At 35.6% G+C, this 17,555-nt stretch overlaps 1 protein-coding gene across 2 annotated transcripts in view; it reads right to left on the reverse strand.

Annotated features, from left to right (window-relative positions):
* Positions 1-17,555, reverse strand: part of TMEM117 (transmembrane protein 117) — a 475,005-nt gene that overhangs the window by 169,019 nt on the left and 288,431 nt on the right. For both annotated transcript variants that reach the window (XM_045073000.1, XM_045073001.1), the window contains one exon: positions 2,194-2,291. In XM_045073000.1, the coding sequence (XP_044928935.1) occupies positions 2,194-2,291 (98 nt within the window). The remainder of the gene's footprint in view (positions 1-2,193; positions 2,292-17,555) is intronic.

Consider the following 17,555-nt stretch of genomic DNA (forward strand, 5'->3'; position numbering starts at 1 on the left):
TAACCAAAAAGTATGAACAAAACAGAAAATTGTGTTGCTTCCCACATAATTTCCATATTCAACTTTTTGCATCAGATTTTCCTTTTTTAAAACCCTGAGAACTGTTGACAAGTTAATCTAACTGTATAGAAATGGATAAAATAGGAAAAATATTTTTAGAGTAGCATTTAAATTTTCCTCCAGTTATTTTATGTTCTCCCTGATTTGAAATACTACTTTTGAAATATAACAATGAAAAACCATCTCCCATATTATTAATAATCGATAACTTACCAAAAAAATGACTACAAGGATAAGTGTGAATTTTTTGAATTGAATTGTTCTACATTCAAGCATATTATCTATTTGCCAGTGGCTAATTAAATTATTCTTATAATACTTAAAATATTCTTTAGGTCATCATTTGGAATGATGTTATCACATAGGTCAAAAATAAGCCCATTTATATAAAAGGGATGGTAGACCTGAGTAATAATGTTCAAGGAACACACACTAAGATGCTTAAGGAAAAATCCAGTATGGATTCCTCTCCACTGAATCAGCAATTGCAATTAAGAGTAGCTAATGACAAAAATCAGAGGGCCTTCAGATTACTATAGACATGGCTCACTTTCACAAATAGTACAAATGTGACCTGAGTAACTTTCCATACTGAACAATAATCAGCAGGCTGCCTTTGAAGATGCATTATTCAAAATAAAATTTATGTAACCATAGTAAGTTAATATTGTTTCAAGATAGTTCATAAGTGCTTTTAATATTAACATCTACCTTTTTTAAAATTGTGATTCCTACAACCTCTATAGAGAATTCTATAGGGTGGAATCACTGCCCAGAATCTCGTATTCTCAATATAGCACCATAACCTAAAACAGGAGTAAGGTTAATCATGTGGAAATTTGCACACTGATGTATCCTTTGTTCTAGAGGTAGTCTCGTGTAATGATTAAACACTGGGTCTCTGGAGATAGAGACCTATGCTCCCAATAACAGTGCCTACCTTACAAGGTTGTCAGGATTAAATGAATAAATAAATAGAATGTTAAATACTTAGCATAGTGCCTGCAGCAAAACATATCCTCAATAAATATTTTCTATAATTATTATATTGTATATTATTCAGACAAGCTTCATGGGGAGATGACACGCAGGGAAAAAAGAATATGAAGGTTAAATGCGCCATAAAAATAAGCCACACTTGACTCATAGAGACAAGGTATAAATAAACATCCACAAAATCATACTCATTTTTACAACACTACTTGAAATCTACTTTTGTTTACCTTCTAAGAATTGAGTTCAAAATGCCGTATAACTCTACCAAAATTTAATTACAGTGTTAAACCACAAAGATAGCTTAGAGTGTATATTCTGCCCCCTGACTTCTGTAGCTTGTACAGGAAAAAAGAAGTCAAGGCCCAGAATTAAATCCAAGAACAAACAAAATATTTTTTCTATCATTTCAAAAGGCAGGGAAACAGGATGGAATGTAACCGGCACAAGTTATCATCAACCCCAGCCCCTCTGGGCATTAGTACACACCTTTTCATACTTCTGGTTGACTCTGTAGTTGGGCAGTATCACCCAGCCATGCAAAGTGCCCTTCTTGCTGACTCCTTATTCGTATCTTTTCTGTCTAAACTTGTTCAAATACACATAAATAACGGTGACTCGATGAAAAATAAAGTTCTATAAGACATGGATTATTTTTTAATTGCAATGATTGGGCTGGAGAGCTAAAAGAAATTACATAAAGAAGAAATGCCAATGAGCCAGATGTGATTTGTAAAGAGGTTTCCTCTCTGTGTAACTCCTTCAAAGCAAAATTACATCCTGTCAAATATACTGGAAATTTAGAATTTACTGGAGACATTTTTATAGCAGATTTCATTGACGAAAATTACAGCTTGTTTTTGCTGAATCAAAAACCTACTTACCTCTGGTAAAATATGTATTACTATATTAGCAAATGTATCTCTTGTAAATGTGTATATGCAACAATGTGTAAGCAGAAAGTAATTCATATAATCAGCAGCATGATGGTTTTAATCATCTTAATGGAACACAGTATCCACGGGAAATGCCTCTCTACACAGAATTCTGTGTATCTTTAAAAAAAAAAAAAACTACGTCCAACTCAAGTCTTTTATGAATCATGCAAGGCAAAAATCAATAAATGAAACAATTTCTTACCAGAATAAAATGATCCTAACATTTCCTTTCTTCCAGAAAGCTCTTGCGGATTTTCCCCAATCAGGGTAAGGTTTGTCCTGAAGCATCATATCAGTGACCTGAAGCAACAAAACAAACTTATTTAGCACTTTCAGAAATCCTACATGTAGGTTTAAATATTCATATAATTTGCACTTTATTGAGAATAAAATGTTTGTAGTTTAATGCTAGACTATATGCAGAGATAAAATTAAGAATAGACTTCTTTCAATTAAAAATTTTAGTTTTTAATTAGTTTTTTTTTTTTTTTTTTTTTTTTTTTAAAGATTTTATTTATTTATTTTACAGAGAGAGATCACAAGCAGGCAGAGAGGTAGGCAGAGAGAGAGGAGGAAGCAGGCTCCCTGCTGAGCAGAGAGCCCGATGCGGGGCTCGATCCCAGGACCCTGAGATCACGACCTGAGCCGAAGGCAGCGGCTTAACCCACTGAGCCACCCAGGCGCCCCAGTTTTTAATTAGTTTTAATTTTAGTTTTTTCATTTGACTTTACATAATGAATGAGCATATTTAAGATGATTCAACATGTCAACTACTGAGATTTTTTTAAAAACATCAATCAAGATTACCTTATATAAGAAGGCATCTTTAAGATACTATTGACCTCTTCATAGAAATAAAACATAAATAATAAAATACCATAGTTATTGGTATTTATTGTCTAAATTCAAAACTCCAAAATCCAAAATTTCTTTCTCAGTCTAGATTTTTACCTAAATTGCTAGTCAAAATATTGTCTTCCCTTCTCTCCATTTTTTCTTTCTATGGTGTGAGGTATGGGACTTGACCCAGTTTTATAAACTATTTGTTTTAATAGCTTAGCATTCCCCCACCTCCACACCATTTGCAGTTCTATTTCTTCCAAAAATATTCTACCTCTCTCTCAGATGCACAGATTCTGCCCATCTTCTGAGGTCTAGACAAAGTCACATCACCATCACACACTGTGATGTCTTCACTGTCCCCTCCAACCATAGCTCTGGATCCCTCCTTCTATGTGGCTCACTGCTTTCAACTTTTTATTTATTAGGTACATTTGTTCTCTCTACTAGGCTTTAAAATCCTTGAAGGTGAATATTTGTCTCTATATCCCTTTCAATGTCTAAGGTTCTTTTATAATATTTGCTTAAAGAATAAATGACAAAATGATTTTATATAAATGCTTATTTTTGAAAATGCATAAACAAAATAAATTGCTCATTGGCCACATCCCATACTAATGGTTTCAAAAAATGTCCAAAGTATCATAAATAGGTAACCTATTATAAAATCATTTTTAAAAGCCTGATGGGATGCAGAATGAATTTCCTTCTTTCTTCTCATAAAAGAAAATGTATTTGGATATGGGTACATACAATCACACACATACACTTTTTTCTTTTCTTCAAGAGAAGAAAATAGTGTTACTAATTGGATTTGCATTTAATAATGTTCACATTCAAACAACCAAAGCCAATTCAAAATTAAGAAAATTTATACAGAATGAGTATAAATTGAGTAAGGAAGAATTCTCCTTCCTTAGAGAATTGAGTAAGGAAGAATTCTTACATCCATTAAAATATACCTCTCTCTTGCTCTTAAGGTGTTAATATTGCACTTAAGTATAACTTCCAACAATGGCCTGACTCGCAATGGGTGAAATTTAATCATTTATGATGAAAGATTTTTATTCAGTGGGGAGTCTTTCTGGATCAATGACCCCTTCAATCCTACTGGACTTTCTGTGGAAGGCACATCAATTCTCAAGCAAGCCCATTTTGTTGTGCTACACAGCAGCCCAGAAATGGCCTCTGGAAATATGCCAGGGCTTCAACATGCTCATTTAAAATGCAGTCTGAGCAGAGGTTAAGGAGCCCAGTCTCCAGGAAACACTCACTCTTAATTCTTCTTTATATTCTTTCTCAACATAATATCTTAGTCTGGAGCTCCCATGTTTCTCTTGGTTGATGAAAACCAAAGGAAGTTCACTGCTCTTCACCAAGTAACACTGCAGATTTATACCAGCTCTAACATAGGTCTTATAATAATTTTGTGTGATGTGGCTTTGAAACTTCAAATTCAACAAATGTCACAAATGGTTATAGTACAAACTCAATTAATTTCTTGAAATTGTTAATTATATTGATAATTATGTGTACAACTAACATTAAAAATTCAAAAGGGAAAAACATTGATTTCACTCCTTTTTAGGAAGAAATTTATGACTTTCTCATTTATTTTCTTCTTCACAATTTAATTTTACAAGTGTTTATTTTCTCACTCTAACGCCCATGCATTGTATCATTGATCAAAGAAAATTCATGATATTGTCAGAACAAAGGGAAGATGATATAATAAAAATTAAGCATGAATCAAGTGAGTTACGCTGTTACTAAAAAGTGAAACAAGGCAAAAGTAGAAAAATTTAAATTCCATATATTCTTGGGTATAAAAAGTGTTTTAAATCATAACTTCCCTTGAGAAAGGAATTGTTATTCTTCCAAACAACAGTTTCATCCACTACTCCTTTGTAACTTTCTTCAATAGCAACTCTTGTGTCAAGCTTTATTTTTACAAAACCTCAAGGTTAAGTAAATAAATACTTAAATAAATATTTCATGTTTCACCAGCTTCCTAAAAGATTTAATTAATTCTGTTCAGCAATATTTACCCTGTTCCAGAAACAGTCTACATGGTAATAAATATTTCCAAGGAACAGAATGATTACTGGGTGGATTTTATTCAATTTTCAATGTTTTCTCCAGGGCACTTTCTGGGAAATACTTATTATATTTTCTAGAAGAAGGCAATCTGCTGCTGTATGACCAATTATTACAGCAGCATGTTTTGTAAAAATGACATTCAAGGATAAAGGATTTTCTCGGGAAAATGGCAAGATGAGGCAAAAACAAACAAAAAAAGCAGCACACTTTTCCTTTCTTTCTTTTTTCCTAATTCCAGACAGCTGGTCTTTTTCACCTCCAGTTCCAACTCTTTATTTTAAGTCACATCATCAGATCAATGTCAGGTCACTTGCAGCTAAATTGGCAGGAGCAGAGATAGTCATTAAAGGGATGCATTCAATAAAGAAAAATCCAATTACCTTCTGCATTAGAGAAATCAAATTCATTTCTGGTGTTGGTCAAGGACAGTCTTTGTGGGAAAAGATGCAGGAAGGCAGGACTAAAGACCATGCACAAAGGTTGCTGTGTAGCATAAATACAATATGAAACTTGTTGATGCTTCTCCCACAGGAGGATAACTAGAATTCAAAATCCCAGGTCTTTCTTTCTAAACTGGGAGAAATTTGTTTAACTCTCTGAGTGCCATAGTCCTTGCCTTTCCCCTTCCTGCCTAGGGAGTATGTGCACAAAATCCAGAACTTCATTATAGCCTGATTATATTACATCTTGTCGGGTGATTTTTTCAGTAAAATATAAGCTGTTCTAGGGCATAGGTATATTGTGCAATCTGAGTAAGAACATGAATGTTGAGATTTAAAAGTCAGTAAGTGACTGCAAAAGCAATTTATCTCTACAAGAATCTAAGTGGAAACTTTGCTCCCTCATGACTTGAGCTGATGTGACGTGGGGGAAAATGGAAGCACAAAGGCAGCAATGACAACAGTAATAGCATACATTTGCCAGAGAACTTCATGGATTACAAAGCTCCCAGAGGTACTTTTCTTAACAATTGTCATAGTGATTTTACAAAGTGAGTCATTATTTTCCACCATCCACCAATGGAGAAAGAGAAATCAGCGAGATGAAATAACCCATCCAGGGTCACACACTTAACGGACTCTCCCGGGCACCAGCTCTGAAGCCAGCCTGCCTGGATGACTTCGAGTTTTGTTTCTTACTATTTTTCCATTTGGGACAAAGTAATTAACCTCTCTGTACCTCCATTTCGTATTCATCATTATTCATCATGTATGGACACACAACAGATGTGAGCAGGTGTTCTAAGAATTATTGGTGTTTTGCTGTTATCTAGAACTTCTACCTAATCACTTTGCTTCACAGGACTGTGTTACATAATTGGATTTACAGTCAAAGGGCTTGATGGTCAGTCTCATCTCATCCATAAAGACCAGATTTTCATGTACTGAACTCTTAGAAAATGATAAAGATACAGCATGATGTTAAAATATGTCACAGCCTGAAATGGTTGTGAAAAATCAAACCTATTGCCAAAGGTTGCAATAATCTGAGAAGGTTTCCCAGAGGATGCGTGGGACGTAACTGAGTGCTGACTGCCATCTGTATCATTCTCCAGTGTTGCCCATTTTATATTCTTGGCCTAATTATAGACTACTCACATACGGGCACTACATACTGTATCTATAGTCTCATTTGATATAGCGTTATGTTAAGCATCTGATGTTAATGAGAGATATTGATCTAATAAGAGAGAAAAGGTCATAACACAGTGACGATGACTGTGGCTGCATGGTGCCACCCTTGAGATTGTTGTTGTGGAGCAGAGAATCATTTAAGAGAAATAAGTGCAACTCTCTTAATACACTAGCACACACAGTAAGGATACTGATGCGCAAACACATACATATAATTTTGCATGGTATTTTGCAACTTTTCTTTTTTTTTTTTTAAAGGTTTTATTTATTTACTTGAGAGGGGGAACACAAGCAGGGGGAGCGGGAGAGGGAGAAGCAGGATATATTTTTTTAAATATTTTATTTACTTGACACTGAGAGAGGGAACACAAGCAGGGGGAGCAGAAGAGGGAGAAGCAGGATTGCCACTGAGCAGGGAGCCTGATGTGGGGCTCGACCCCAGGACCCCGGGATCATGACCCGAGCCGAAGGCAGGTGCTTAATGACTGAGCCAGCAACTTCTTTCTATTTAACAATATATCTTGAACATCATCATATATCAGTACAGATATAGCTATGGTTTCAACTACAGAGCCAGAGCTAGTCTCTGGAAAATTCTTCTAAATCCTTCAGGTCACATATGCAAGAAACTTGACAGAAGTTTTCTTAAATTTTAAGACAACCCTGAAATTGTTCATAAAATTGAAAATAAGTATTAAAGATCAAAGAAACCCTTCTAGACTATAATTAATAAAAAATAAATTTTAATTTAGAATAGATAAATAATTTGTTTTTTCTTCTCTCACCATACATTTACTATGTGCATTCCACTAAAATATAAATGTTTCTATATTGTTCTAATTACCTTTATAATTAAACTTCACCTAACGTATGCATTATTTATTTAGATTTTTATTCACAGATGAGCTTCTACTTCTCCCTCTGCCTTCTTACCCTCAGTCACCTTATTATACTTACGTTATTTTACCATTAACTTTTTGACTCTTTGAGTACCTCATATCCTATTTTACTCATCATCTTTAAATGGTATCTTCTTCCCTCATCTATAAAAATGAGAATATCAGAATACTGTACTTTCTTACACTATACATCATTTCTGCATTGTTGGGGTCTGGGACTTCTCCTATGTTCGGGTTTATAATCAGAAACTAGACATTTCTTTTAACCTGGTCCAACAATTAAATAGACTCAATGATCTTTTCTAGTACTTCTGCTGGAGTTTTTCCACTGCTTCCAATGCTTACACTTTGTTCTACAACATATTCTTCAGGAAGGGTCATGAGAATAACATAGATTACAAACAACTGTTTAATTTCTTATATTTAACTAATAATTAGCCTGAGTATAAAATTAATGAATCACTTTATTTTTAACCTTAGAATTAAAGGCATGACTCTCTTTATTAATACCATGGTGATGCCATGGAGAAATCTGAAAAAAAACCTGAAAACTGGCCTTTTTTTTCATCTTTATACATGAATTTTATAAGCAATTTTCATTGCTTAGATGTCCAGTTAACCTTTTTCTATCTTAAGTGCAGTAATTTTGCTGTTTATTAATTGTGGTCTGTCACTTTTCCAGGCACAATTAGCCCATTCAGTCTAAAGATTCAAGTCTTTCTTACTCTGTTAAGTCTTTTAAGAATCTTTAACTATGGGTGCCTGGGTGGCTCAGTGGGTTAAGCAACTGCTTTCAGCTCAGGTCATGATCCCAGCATCCTGGGATCGAGCCCCATGGCAGGCTACCTGCTCAGCAGGGGGCCTGCTTCCTCCTCTCTCTCTCTGTGCCTCTCTGCCTACTTATGATCTCTGTCTGTCAAATACATAAATAAAATCTTAAAAAAAAATCTTTAACTATTATTTTTCTTTTCCATTTTTTAGTTCTATTCTTTAGAAGAATAATTCTGCAGATACTGGTTTTCTCTGTGTTCCTTTTCCAACTTTTTAAAAAAACATTTATTTATTTATTTGAGAGAGGGAGATCTAAAGAGAAGAGCATGAGCAGGGATGAGAGGAAGAAGAAGCAGGGAGCCCGATGTGGGACTCAAGCCCAGGACCCTGGGATCATGACCTGAGCCAAAGGCAGACACTTAATCAACTAGGTCACCCAGGCTCCCCCTTTCTAACTTTTAATTTCCCTCACTCACTCATGTCCCCTACTGTGATTTTCAGTGTGTCAATTAATGCTTGCAGAAAGTCCAATTTGACATCTCTCTAATTTTCTTTCTTCTGCATTTCTATCCTGAGCCTACCATCTCATTTCATCTTCTATTGTCTCACAGCATCTTCTCTGAATTCTTGTATTACTGCTTTTGAAGACAATGACTTCACCAATTTTTTTGATTCACTGTAGTGTTTTGTTTTGTTTTGTTTTTATCATAATTTTCCTCTGGTTCACAGTACCATTTCTCTGGTGAAGTGTTCTTGTTATTTTCTTCCTCTATTGTTTTTAGAGACAAAATTCTCGTGCTGTTTTCTTTGGAATTGATTACCAGGTGAATGATGTGAGTTTTTCTGGACTAGCATTTTGCAAGAGGTTCATGTTGGGGGCAGGGCAGGGCCCTCAATCATCACTCCCCACCCCTATTGCTCCAGGCCTCTGAGGGAGTGCCACCTGCGTTGGAGAACTGTCCTTTGCCAATTTTGCCCGAGATCAGTAGACACCATATCTTCTCTTCACATTGTCTTGAAACTTAGTTGACAGTCACTACATTTGGCACTCTGTAATCACAAATCATGCTTCAGAGTTAAAGATATGATTTACTCTTATTTAAGATAAAGTTAGCATCTCTGACTCTTACACTCCATGTTCTTTTGGTTGGTTGCCAAAATCTTCCTACTCTAAAATGAAAAGTCCATATTGCTAATATGAAATGATTACTAAATGGCTTATTTGTGTGACACATATATTTGGCAATTTTGAGGGCATATCATCAAAAATTATTACATCTGTGATATTGTCTCTTTTTTAAGTTATTACCTATCAAATGACCTGAACAACATTCAAAATCATTAACCTTTTATAATTAACCTTGTTTTAGACTGTCTTTTCCAAATACAACTTTGTTAAAAATAAAATAATTAAACATAATATAAAATTTGCAGGAATTTGAACATAAGGCTGTTTCAGATTTTCTGAGAGGATTTGAAGGAAAGTTTTGCTTTATATTCAACATATGTCATAATATAAAATTTAATTAGGTTATCTGGCTACCTATATTTAGTATATAAGTGAGATGTGAAAAGTATTTAGCCAGTGGAATGTTAAGTATTCTCTAAGGGTATTTAGTAGGTAGAATTTTCGTCTCCTAAATATAATAGGCATAATGGTTTTCAAATTTGATGATGTCTTCTGTCTCATGAAAATTACAGCAAAATGTGCCATCAGCAACAGATGATTTTCATGCATTTCTATAATTACTTTTTAAACACTTGGATAAAGGTCCTTGTATAACTGTTATCATGACCAAGATATCTTTGTTTTTTAGTTCCTTGTCCATTTAAGAATGTTAATTGAGGGGCACCTCGGTGACTCAGTAGGTTAAGCATCTGTCTTCGGCTGAGGTCATGATCCCAGGGTCCACAGATGAAGCCCTGTGTCGGGCTCCCTGCTCAGCGGGGAGCCTGTTTCTCCCTCTGCGGCTCCCCCTACTTGTGCTCTCTCTCTCTCTCTCTCGCTTTCTCTTTCAAATAAATAAATTAATTTAAAAAAAAAGGAAGAGAAGAAAGTTAATTGAGACTATTAGTGACATACTGCCCCTTGCCGCAGTATTCTTTTCCTGACTTTGCTGAGGCCACTGTCATTTGAATATCATTGAGACATACACAGGTACATGACAGAAAAATTATTTAGATAGAATTATTAGCCAGTACTGGGCACTTACCAAGTACAAATAGGCAATTAACACCAAGTTTTCAATACCAACCAAACCCATATTCTGGTTTGTGCTTTGACACTCCCTCAGGGGTTTCATTAGGGACAAGGTAGAAAATGACAAAGTTCTTTTAATTTGTAAAAGCAGGCTTTATGTTTGAAGAGTTTTGCTCCTTCCCAAAATTATGGTTCAGAATACATTCATTTACCAACAGCCAAAGCCAACATCGAAATGCGCGCCTCTTTACATACCCAGGCCAAGAGGAGAGACCGTTTATCGCTATGAAGAGCATGAGCGCTGGCGAAGGGTTATGAGCCATGGGTCACAAGCCAACGACGCACTTGAGCTGGGGGGGAGGGCAAGACGGTGAGCAGGGCTCCACCACTTCTTCCCGTTGTTCACTTCGCTTCTTCGCTCCAAAGCAGATTAATAAAAAGTCCGTATCCACACTGCAGCTCTATTTTCCAAACGCCTTCCAACATTATCATAATTATAGGAAGTATGACTCCATTCTTTTTGGCTATAGGGTTTTTTCTTTTTAAATTTTTTTCTTCTTAAATGAAGTACGGTTGACATATAATATATTAGTTCCAACATCATGATTTGACAAGCGTACCATTACAAAATGCTTCCCACAAAAAGTGTCGTTACCGCGTGTAAAGTTATAACAAAGTCATTACAATATTGACTATATTCCCTATGCTGTACTTCTCATTCCCATGACCTTTTTATAACTAAAAGTCTGTACTTATTAATCTTTTTACTTATTTTGCCTATCGCCCACCTCACTCCCTTCTGGCAATCACTAGTTTGTTCTCTATTTATGAAGCTCCATTTTTTTTTTGTTGTTGAAATTTTCAACTGCTAACAGCTTTTAAGTCTCACCGCCCCTTCTTCCCCTTCTGTCCCACACCTGAGAAAGCTGATAAGAAAATCCTGGAGCTCCTTCCTTTGTACCAGCAGAAAGTTCAAACCCTGCACAGGAACCCTCAGCCTGGCCCCACCCAACATCCACAATAAAAACCCAAGTCAATCTCTGTACCTGACTTAGGGATTTCTGAATCTCTTTCTGAATCTACCATGCTCTCCCCAGAACCTTACCTATGTGAGGAATAAATCTTTTCACATCTTCTTGGTGCAAATGGGACATCTTCATTCTTAACATCTAAACAAATTTGGGATGGAAGAGCCATCCTACTTTTTCGGAATGGTCACACAGTAACAAACCCAACATATGGTCATAAGCAAAGCTTCTTGCGGATTTTCTTTTTTTTAAACTCATCTTTTTGGGGATCCTACCTTTTTCTTATAGAATCTTGGCATCTTCTAATGCAAATATGTTCTATTGCCAAACAGCAATGCAAAAAGGCCTGCTGGAATGAAGGAATTGAGAGATTCGTATTCTTGAAACTCTAGATCCATGCATCAAAATCAGTTTGTAATTAACCTTGTTTTAGATTGTCTTTCCCAAAGGAAAGGCTGATATTACCTAAGACAGAAGCTGATATTGTATAAATTCTTCATATAGAATAGGGAGAAAGTAAAAGATCCCAAGTTTAGCAACTATGCCCTGAACATAAAGTGGGATTCTTTAAAATGCAAAAGATCTAGCTGAATTAAGCCTGCTAATTCACTCACTTCCAGAGTATAAGCTCCAAGATGGCAGGTATCCTGTCCATTTTGTTCACACTCTGTCCCTGTCATTTAGCTTTATATCTGATATACTGCAAGCTCTCAGTCAACATTTACTGAATGAGATGATGAATCAAACGATAAATGGATGAATGAGTGAACAAACAGGAATCAGGAGGAGCACAGAATAGAGAACAGACCGGGGGGGGGGGGGCTCAGATAAATAGCACACTCCAAGTAGCTCTTCCCTCATTCTGCATTTAAAGCCTCTCTAGCGGTTAGTGGTGATGATGATGCTAACAGGTATGGTGGTGGTAGTGGTGACAGGATGAGGAGGTGGAGGAGGAGTACACGGATGGTAGAGTATTCCTGCTCCTCCCAAGCCCATCCCTTCATTGCCTGGAAAGGTAGGAAGACACAGGCATGTGTAGTTAAGATTCTAAGAAGAGGTAGAGATGGCCTTTGTCAACTCCTGGAAGAATAAAGAAACTAAATATAATTTCAAACAAGAGAAATATTAAGCCTAAGATGCATACTTACATTATCCACATGTATATCTGCTTTATTGTAAATGTATTTATAGATGAATCAAATAAGGACACATATGAATCACATAAAGACTGGAAAGTAGTACACTTCCATATAGAGGAGGATGGTGTATGGCAGCCTTAGGAGTTGCGCAGTGCCCAGCCTGTGAACCCTTACGCATTGGTACCTTTGCATCCCTGGAGCACAGCATTATTTTCTTATCCCCTGTCTTAGGTCAGTCTATGTAAAAACAAATATAAATTGGATTTCTTCCCCACTAGGGAGGTATTATGCTGTAGAGGGCAATGCATGTAGCTTGTTCCCTTTCGCTGACTCCCAACCCCCAACACACACATTATACCACATACACAGGCATGCATATACAATCAGTCTCACACAACAGCACCTCCCACTGAGACAAAGAAAGACCCAAGGTCCAAACAGAAAGGATTATGCACACTCAGTAAGAAACATTAGCTGAGTATGCAATTAAATAAATGGAAACCATGGAGGAAGTTTTCTAAATTACCTAGGTATGCCTTGAATGGATTGCTACAAGAAGTATCTGAAAATCACTGGCAAACATCTACTAGTGAACATTAAACCCGGAATATATTCTACAGCTTTTTAGAAGCACAACCAGGGTTTCATAAAGCATGAATATTAATGCACCTGCTTATTATCTCCAATGATAGCCTGCACTGCCTTTGTGATGTATTGCTCCTTATTGCTGGATCCCTACTGATTTACAATGAGTCCTGGACTGTTTTATTATTAAGTAAGGAAATTGGGCATGTCTCAGAATATAGAAGCATTTAGAAAAAGACACCTGAATCACCTGAATACAGAAATATACACAATCAAAAAGTACTTTCCCAGGCAAGGTCTGCAGAGTTTCAAATAGTGTGTTAACAAATGCAAAATAACTACGACATCCCCCCGCACAATTTGTTTTCCACCACATTGAATTATAATTTAGAATAAATAGAAAGAATGAGATTACTGATTTTGCTGAGCAAAAAGCCAGCAGAAAAATATTTATACCCCCTTCTGACATGCTATTCTTTATGGGTGGCCAAATTACCAAATGACGGTAGCCCAGTATTACACTGCTGAGCATTTATTTTTGGCTTGTGGCTTGAAAGAATGAGTAGTTTTCGGCATGCATACCTTCTCTGTCTTGTTAAGGTAAGTAAGTGATTGGTACTAGAGAAATTAATTATAAAAATGTACCATAATTTGAAGGCTTTGTGACAGGATATATGAATGGAGGGCGAACCAATAGGGAGATAAATAAAGGATGTTTTTAGAAATGTGATTAAAAGGACCATTATCCACCAAGGAGCCCTTGGAACACATTAAGAGCAAACATTCCTCAAAAGGAAACTCAATCTCCGCTTAAGGATTCTAGCATTTCAGTTTTCTGAGTGAAATGCCTACTACATGCTTGTCTTACTGATAGTCAAAAGAGGCAGCTCAGTCTCCCAGACTCAGCATCACTATGAAGCCCACCATACTGCTTATATAACACCATTTCTGAAAAATGTTTCAGACGACTCTACAGGGTAACAAAGACAAAGCTAGATAGGCCAGTGGAATGAAAAGAAGTTCAACTGGGTTGCCATTCCTACTGTTAGTAAGTCAAAGAAAAGGATGATAATCGTCCACCTGACATAAGCAACTGTGTTCCGCTTTCAGAATCTGAAAGATAATAAAGTAAGGCAACCACCAAGTAACATGGCTTTTAAGTTCAAGCAAGCATTACTTTATGTTCTACTGTTGCCTGAAGACACATAATTACAATGTTATGCACTGAGTATTTGGGTGACATAATAACAAGCTTAGAAATTTGAAAGCAATAACCTGAATGTGTATCTTTCCAATAAGAAATCCTACTTATTATGCACTGAGTGTCTAAAAATAAAACTTCATATTTTCATTTCAAATACAAGTAAAATATTGATTTTAGATCAGGCATGTGCTTTAAAAATTAAACCGAGGGCATTTTAATTAAACTTTTTTGTTGTTTGTTAATATATCAGATGTAGCTACATATTCATTAAAATTCTTTAAGATGTTATATATACCAAAGGGCACATAATGTATATGTAAGGAATAAAGAAGAAAAGTAAATGGTAGAGCATGTTCCCATTACCTAACTTGGAAAAAAATGAGAACAAAGCAAACGCTTTAAGCCCTCTGTTAATTGCCTGCAGTCAGATTACCCCATCTATCCCCACGAGAGGTAACCACAACTCTAAATCTTATATTTAGAATTCCCATTCCCTTATTTTTCTTTCTGGTTAAATCTGGATATAATCATAAGCACAATAAAATTTTGATTAGTGATATATATATATCACTCATTTGTGTATTTGTAAAGATAATAATACAGTATGCTTTTTGCTCATTTTTCTGAGCTTTATCTAGAGTGAAGCATATAGTTATATCTTCGATCTCCATTGCATTTTCATTGATAATTTCTTTTTCATTTTTCTTATGATTTATTTATAACTTCTATCTTTTAATCTTGGTTAATCTTACAAAGTTTTGTCAATTTTATTAGGCTTTCCAAATTTTTTAAATATTTTAATCCTCTTATAACAATTTCTGCTATCTTCATTTTCTTCTTTACTCTGATGGATTTTCCTGGATTTTTTTTTTTTTCCTCCTAAGTTCTTAATGCTGAATGTTTACCTATTCATTTTCAGGACTTCTTCTTTTTTAACCTAAACACTATGGTGGTGGATTTACCAAATATCAAGTTCTGTCCATTTATCCTTTATAAATTTGAAGGTTTATTACAGGATACATGAAGTTTAAAATTGTTATACACCTTCCTGGTGAACTAAGTTTTTTCATCGTAATTTAGTAACTCTCTTTAACCTTAAAAATGTTTTATTCCTCCCATGCCAAAATCCATTTTGCTTCACAGCAATGTAACTAGATCAATTTTATTTGGATACTGTTGCCCTAGTCTATGTTTCTCATTCTTTTACTTTTAAAATTTCTCTTTCTGTTTTGGACGTGACTCCTGAAAACAGCATGTGATAAGCAGAATTCAAAGAATGATCCCCAATCATCCCTGGCCTTGTGTAATGGCTTCCCTTTTAGATCTGGGCAGAACCCATGCCTATCATGAGCTATACTCCCATGATTATGTTTTATGGCAAAAATAACTCTATTTTTAAAAAGATTTTATTTATTTATTCATGAGAGACAGAGAGAGAGAGGCAGAGGGAGAAGTAGACTGGATTCCAGGAATTGGATCCCAGGCCCCTAGGATCATAACCTGAGCCAAAGGCAGATGCTTAACTGACTAAGCCACCCGGGCACCCACAAAAAGAATATTATGGACCAAATTTAGTCGTGTGAGCTGTTTAAAAGTAGCAGAATTAATCAGACAGATTTGAAACATGAGTGAGATTCATTGCAAGGGGTAGCCTCCTCTTCTAGGTTTACCCCCCACCCCTTACTTGAAGGGATCTGAGAGTGGCTGGGGCAAGGAAATAGGGACCTCTGCCCTATAAACAAAAGGAACATTTTTGAATGTTGAATTCTGCCAACAAGCTGAATGAGCCTGGAAGTGTGTTCTTCCCCACACAGTCCACATAAGAGCCAGTACTTTGATTTCACTTAAGAGATCTGAAGCAGAAAACCCAGTGCAGCCCACATGGATTTCTGACTTCAGTGGGTCTTGTTTTAAGCTCCGTTTGTGGTAATTTGTTACATAGCAATAGAAAACTAATGCAAAGCACAGAGATGGAATTACTTTAAGCTAATCTCTCCATCTTTGTCCTCTGACAGGAAGGTTACAATAATTGTGCTTGCCAAAATAATTTATTTCTACCTCTTCATTTTATATCTTCTGTTGCTGAATCTTTTTTTTCTTTCAATTTTGCCTCCTTTCATATTGATTGACTTTTTATTTGCTATTTCATTCCTCTCTTCTCTATTGTTTTGGATGCTAAAATCTTCATTTTATTCCCTAGGAAACTGCCTTAGGAATTTTCCTCTGCACACATAAATTAGTAAAATCTACTGATTTAATACCATCACTCTACTCCCAAACAATTCAAAGAAATCAGTGACTGAATTTTCATCAACCCTTCCCAACTTATATACATTTTTCCAGAATTTTAGATCCATCTGGCTTTTATTAACACTTACTTATGTTTAACAAAGAAATCATGATGGTTACTGTTTAATTTAGTTAATTTTTGCTTGTATTTAAGAACATATGAAACATTTTTTGTTCACAAATCCCTTCTTGAATCTCAGATTGCCTTTTTTTTTTTTTTAAATAATGTTGCTGTGAAAAGTTTTCTTCTGTGAGGGTCTGTTCGCGATAAAATTTGTTTTACTTTTCAGAAAATTGAGACTTGGCTCTTATCATTGCAAAAGAGGTTTCATGGGGTGTACTTTAACAAGATGACTTTCTTTTAGAGAATGGAATATATTATTCTCCTGACCTCCACTGTTACTAGTTAGAAATGAACTCTCATCTCTTGTTTTGTTCTCTTGTTACCTTTGAATTTATTTTTCCTTTGATAATATGTAGTTTCACCGCATTTGTCTAGGTATGATTTTTTTTTCCTATTCTGAATTTATTGTGATTTTGGAAGATGAAGATTCATGCATTTCAACAGTGAAGGAAAATTCTAAGCCTCCCCCCCCCCCCTTCAAATATTGCTTCTCTCCCATCCTATTTTCACCTTCTGGAACTTTGATGAGATGAGCAGTGTAACCGCTCACTTCATGTCTCTTACATTCTTTTAGTTACTTTCTATTTCCCTATCAGTCTCGGAATATGTATTTCAGGTGTATTTTAGAGTTTACTAAATTCTCTAATATGCTCTTCACCCCAACAACTAAATTCTTCCTTTTAATCATTATATAGTTTTATTTCTGAAAGTTCCTTAGAGGATCATTTTCAAATAACCCATTCTTTCATTC

Source organism: Mustela putorius, unplaced genomic scaffold (assembly GCF_011764305.1).
Source record: "Mustela putorius furo isolate JIRA1106 unplaced genomic scaffold, ASM1176430v1.1 tig00537227_pilon_pilon_pilon, whole genome shotgun sequence".
Taxonomy (NCBI): domain Eukaryota; kingdom Metazoa; phylum Chordata; class Mammalia; order Carnivora; family Mustelidae; genus Mustela; species Mustela putorius.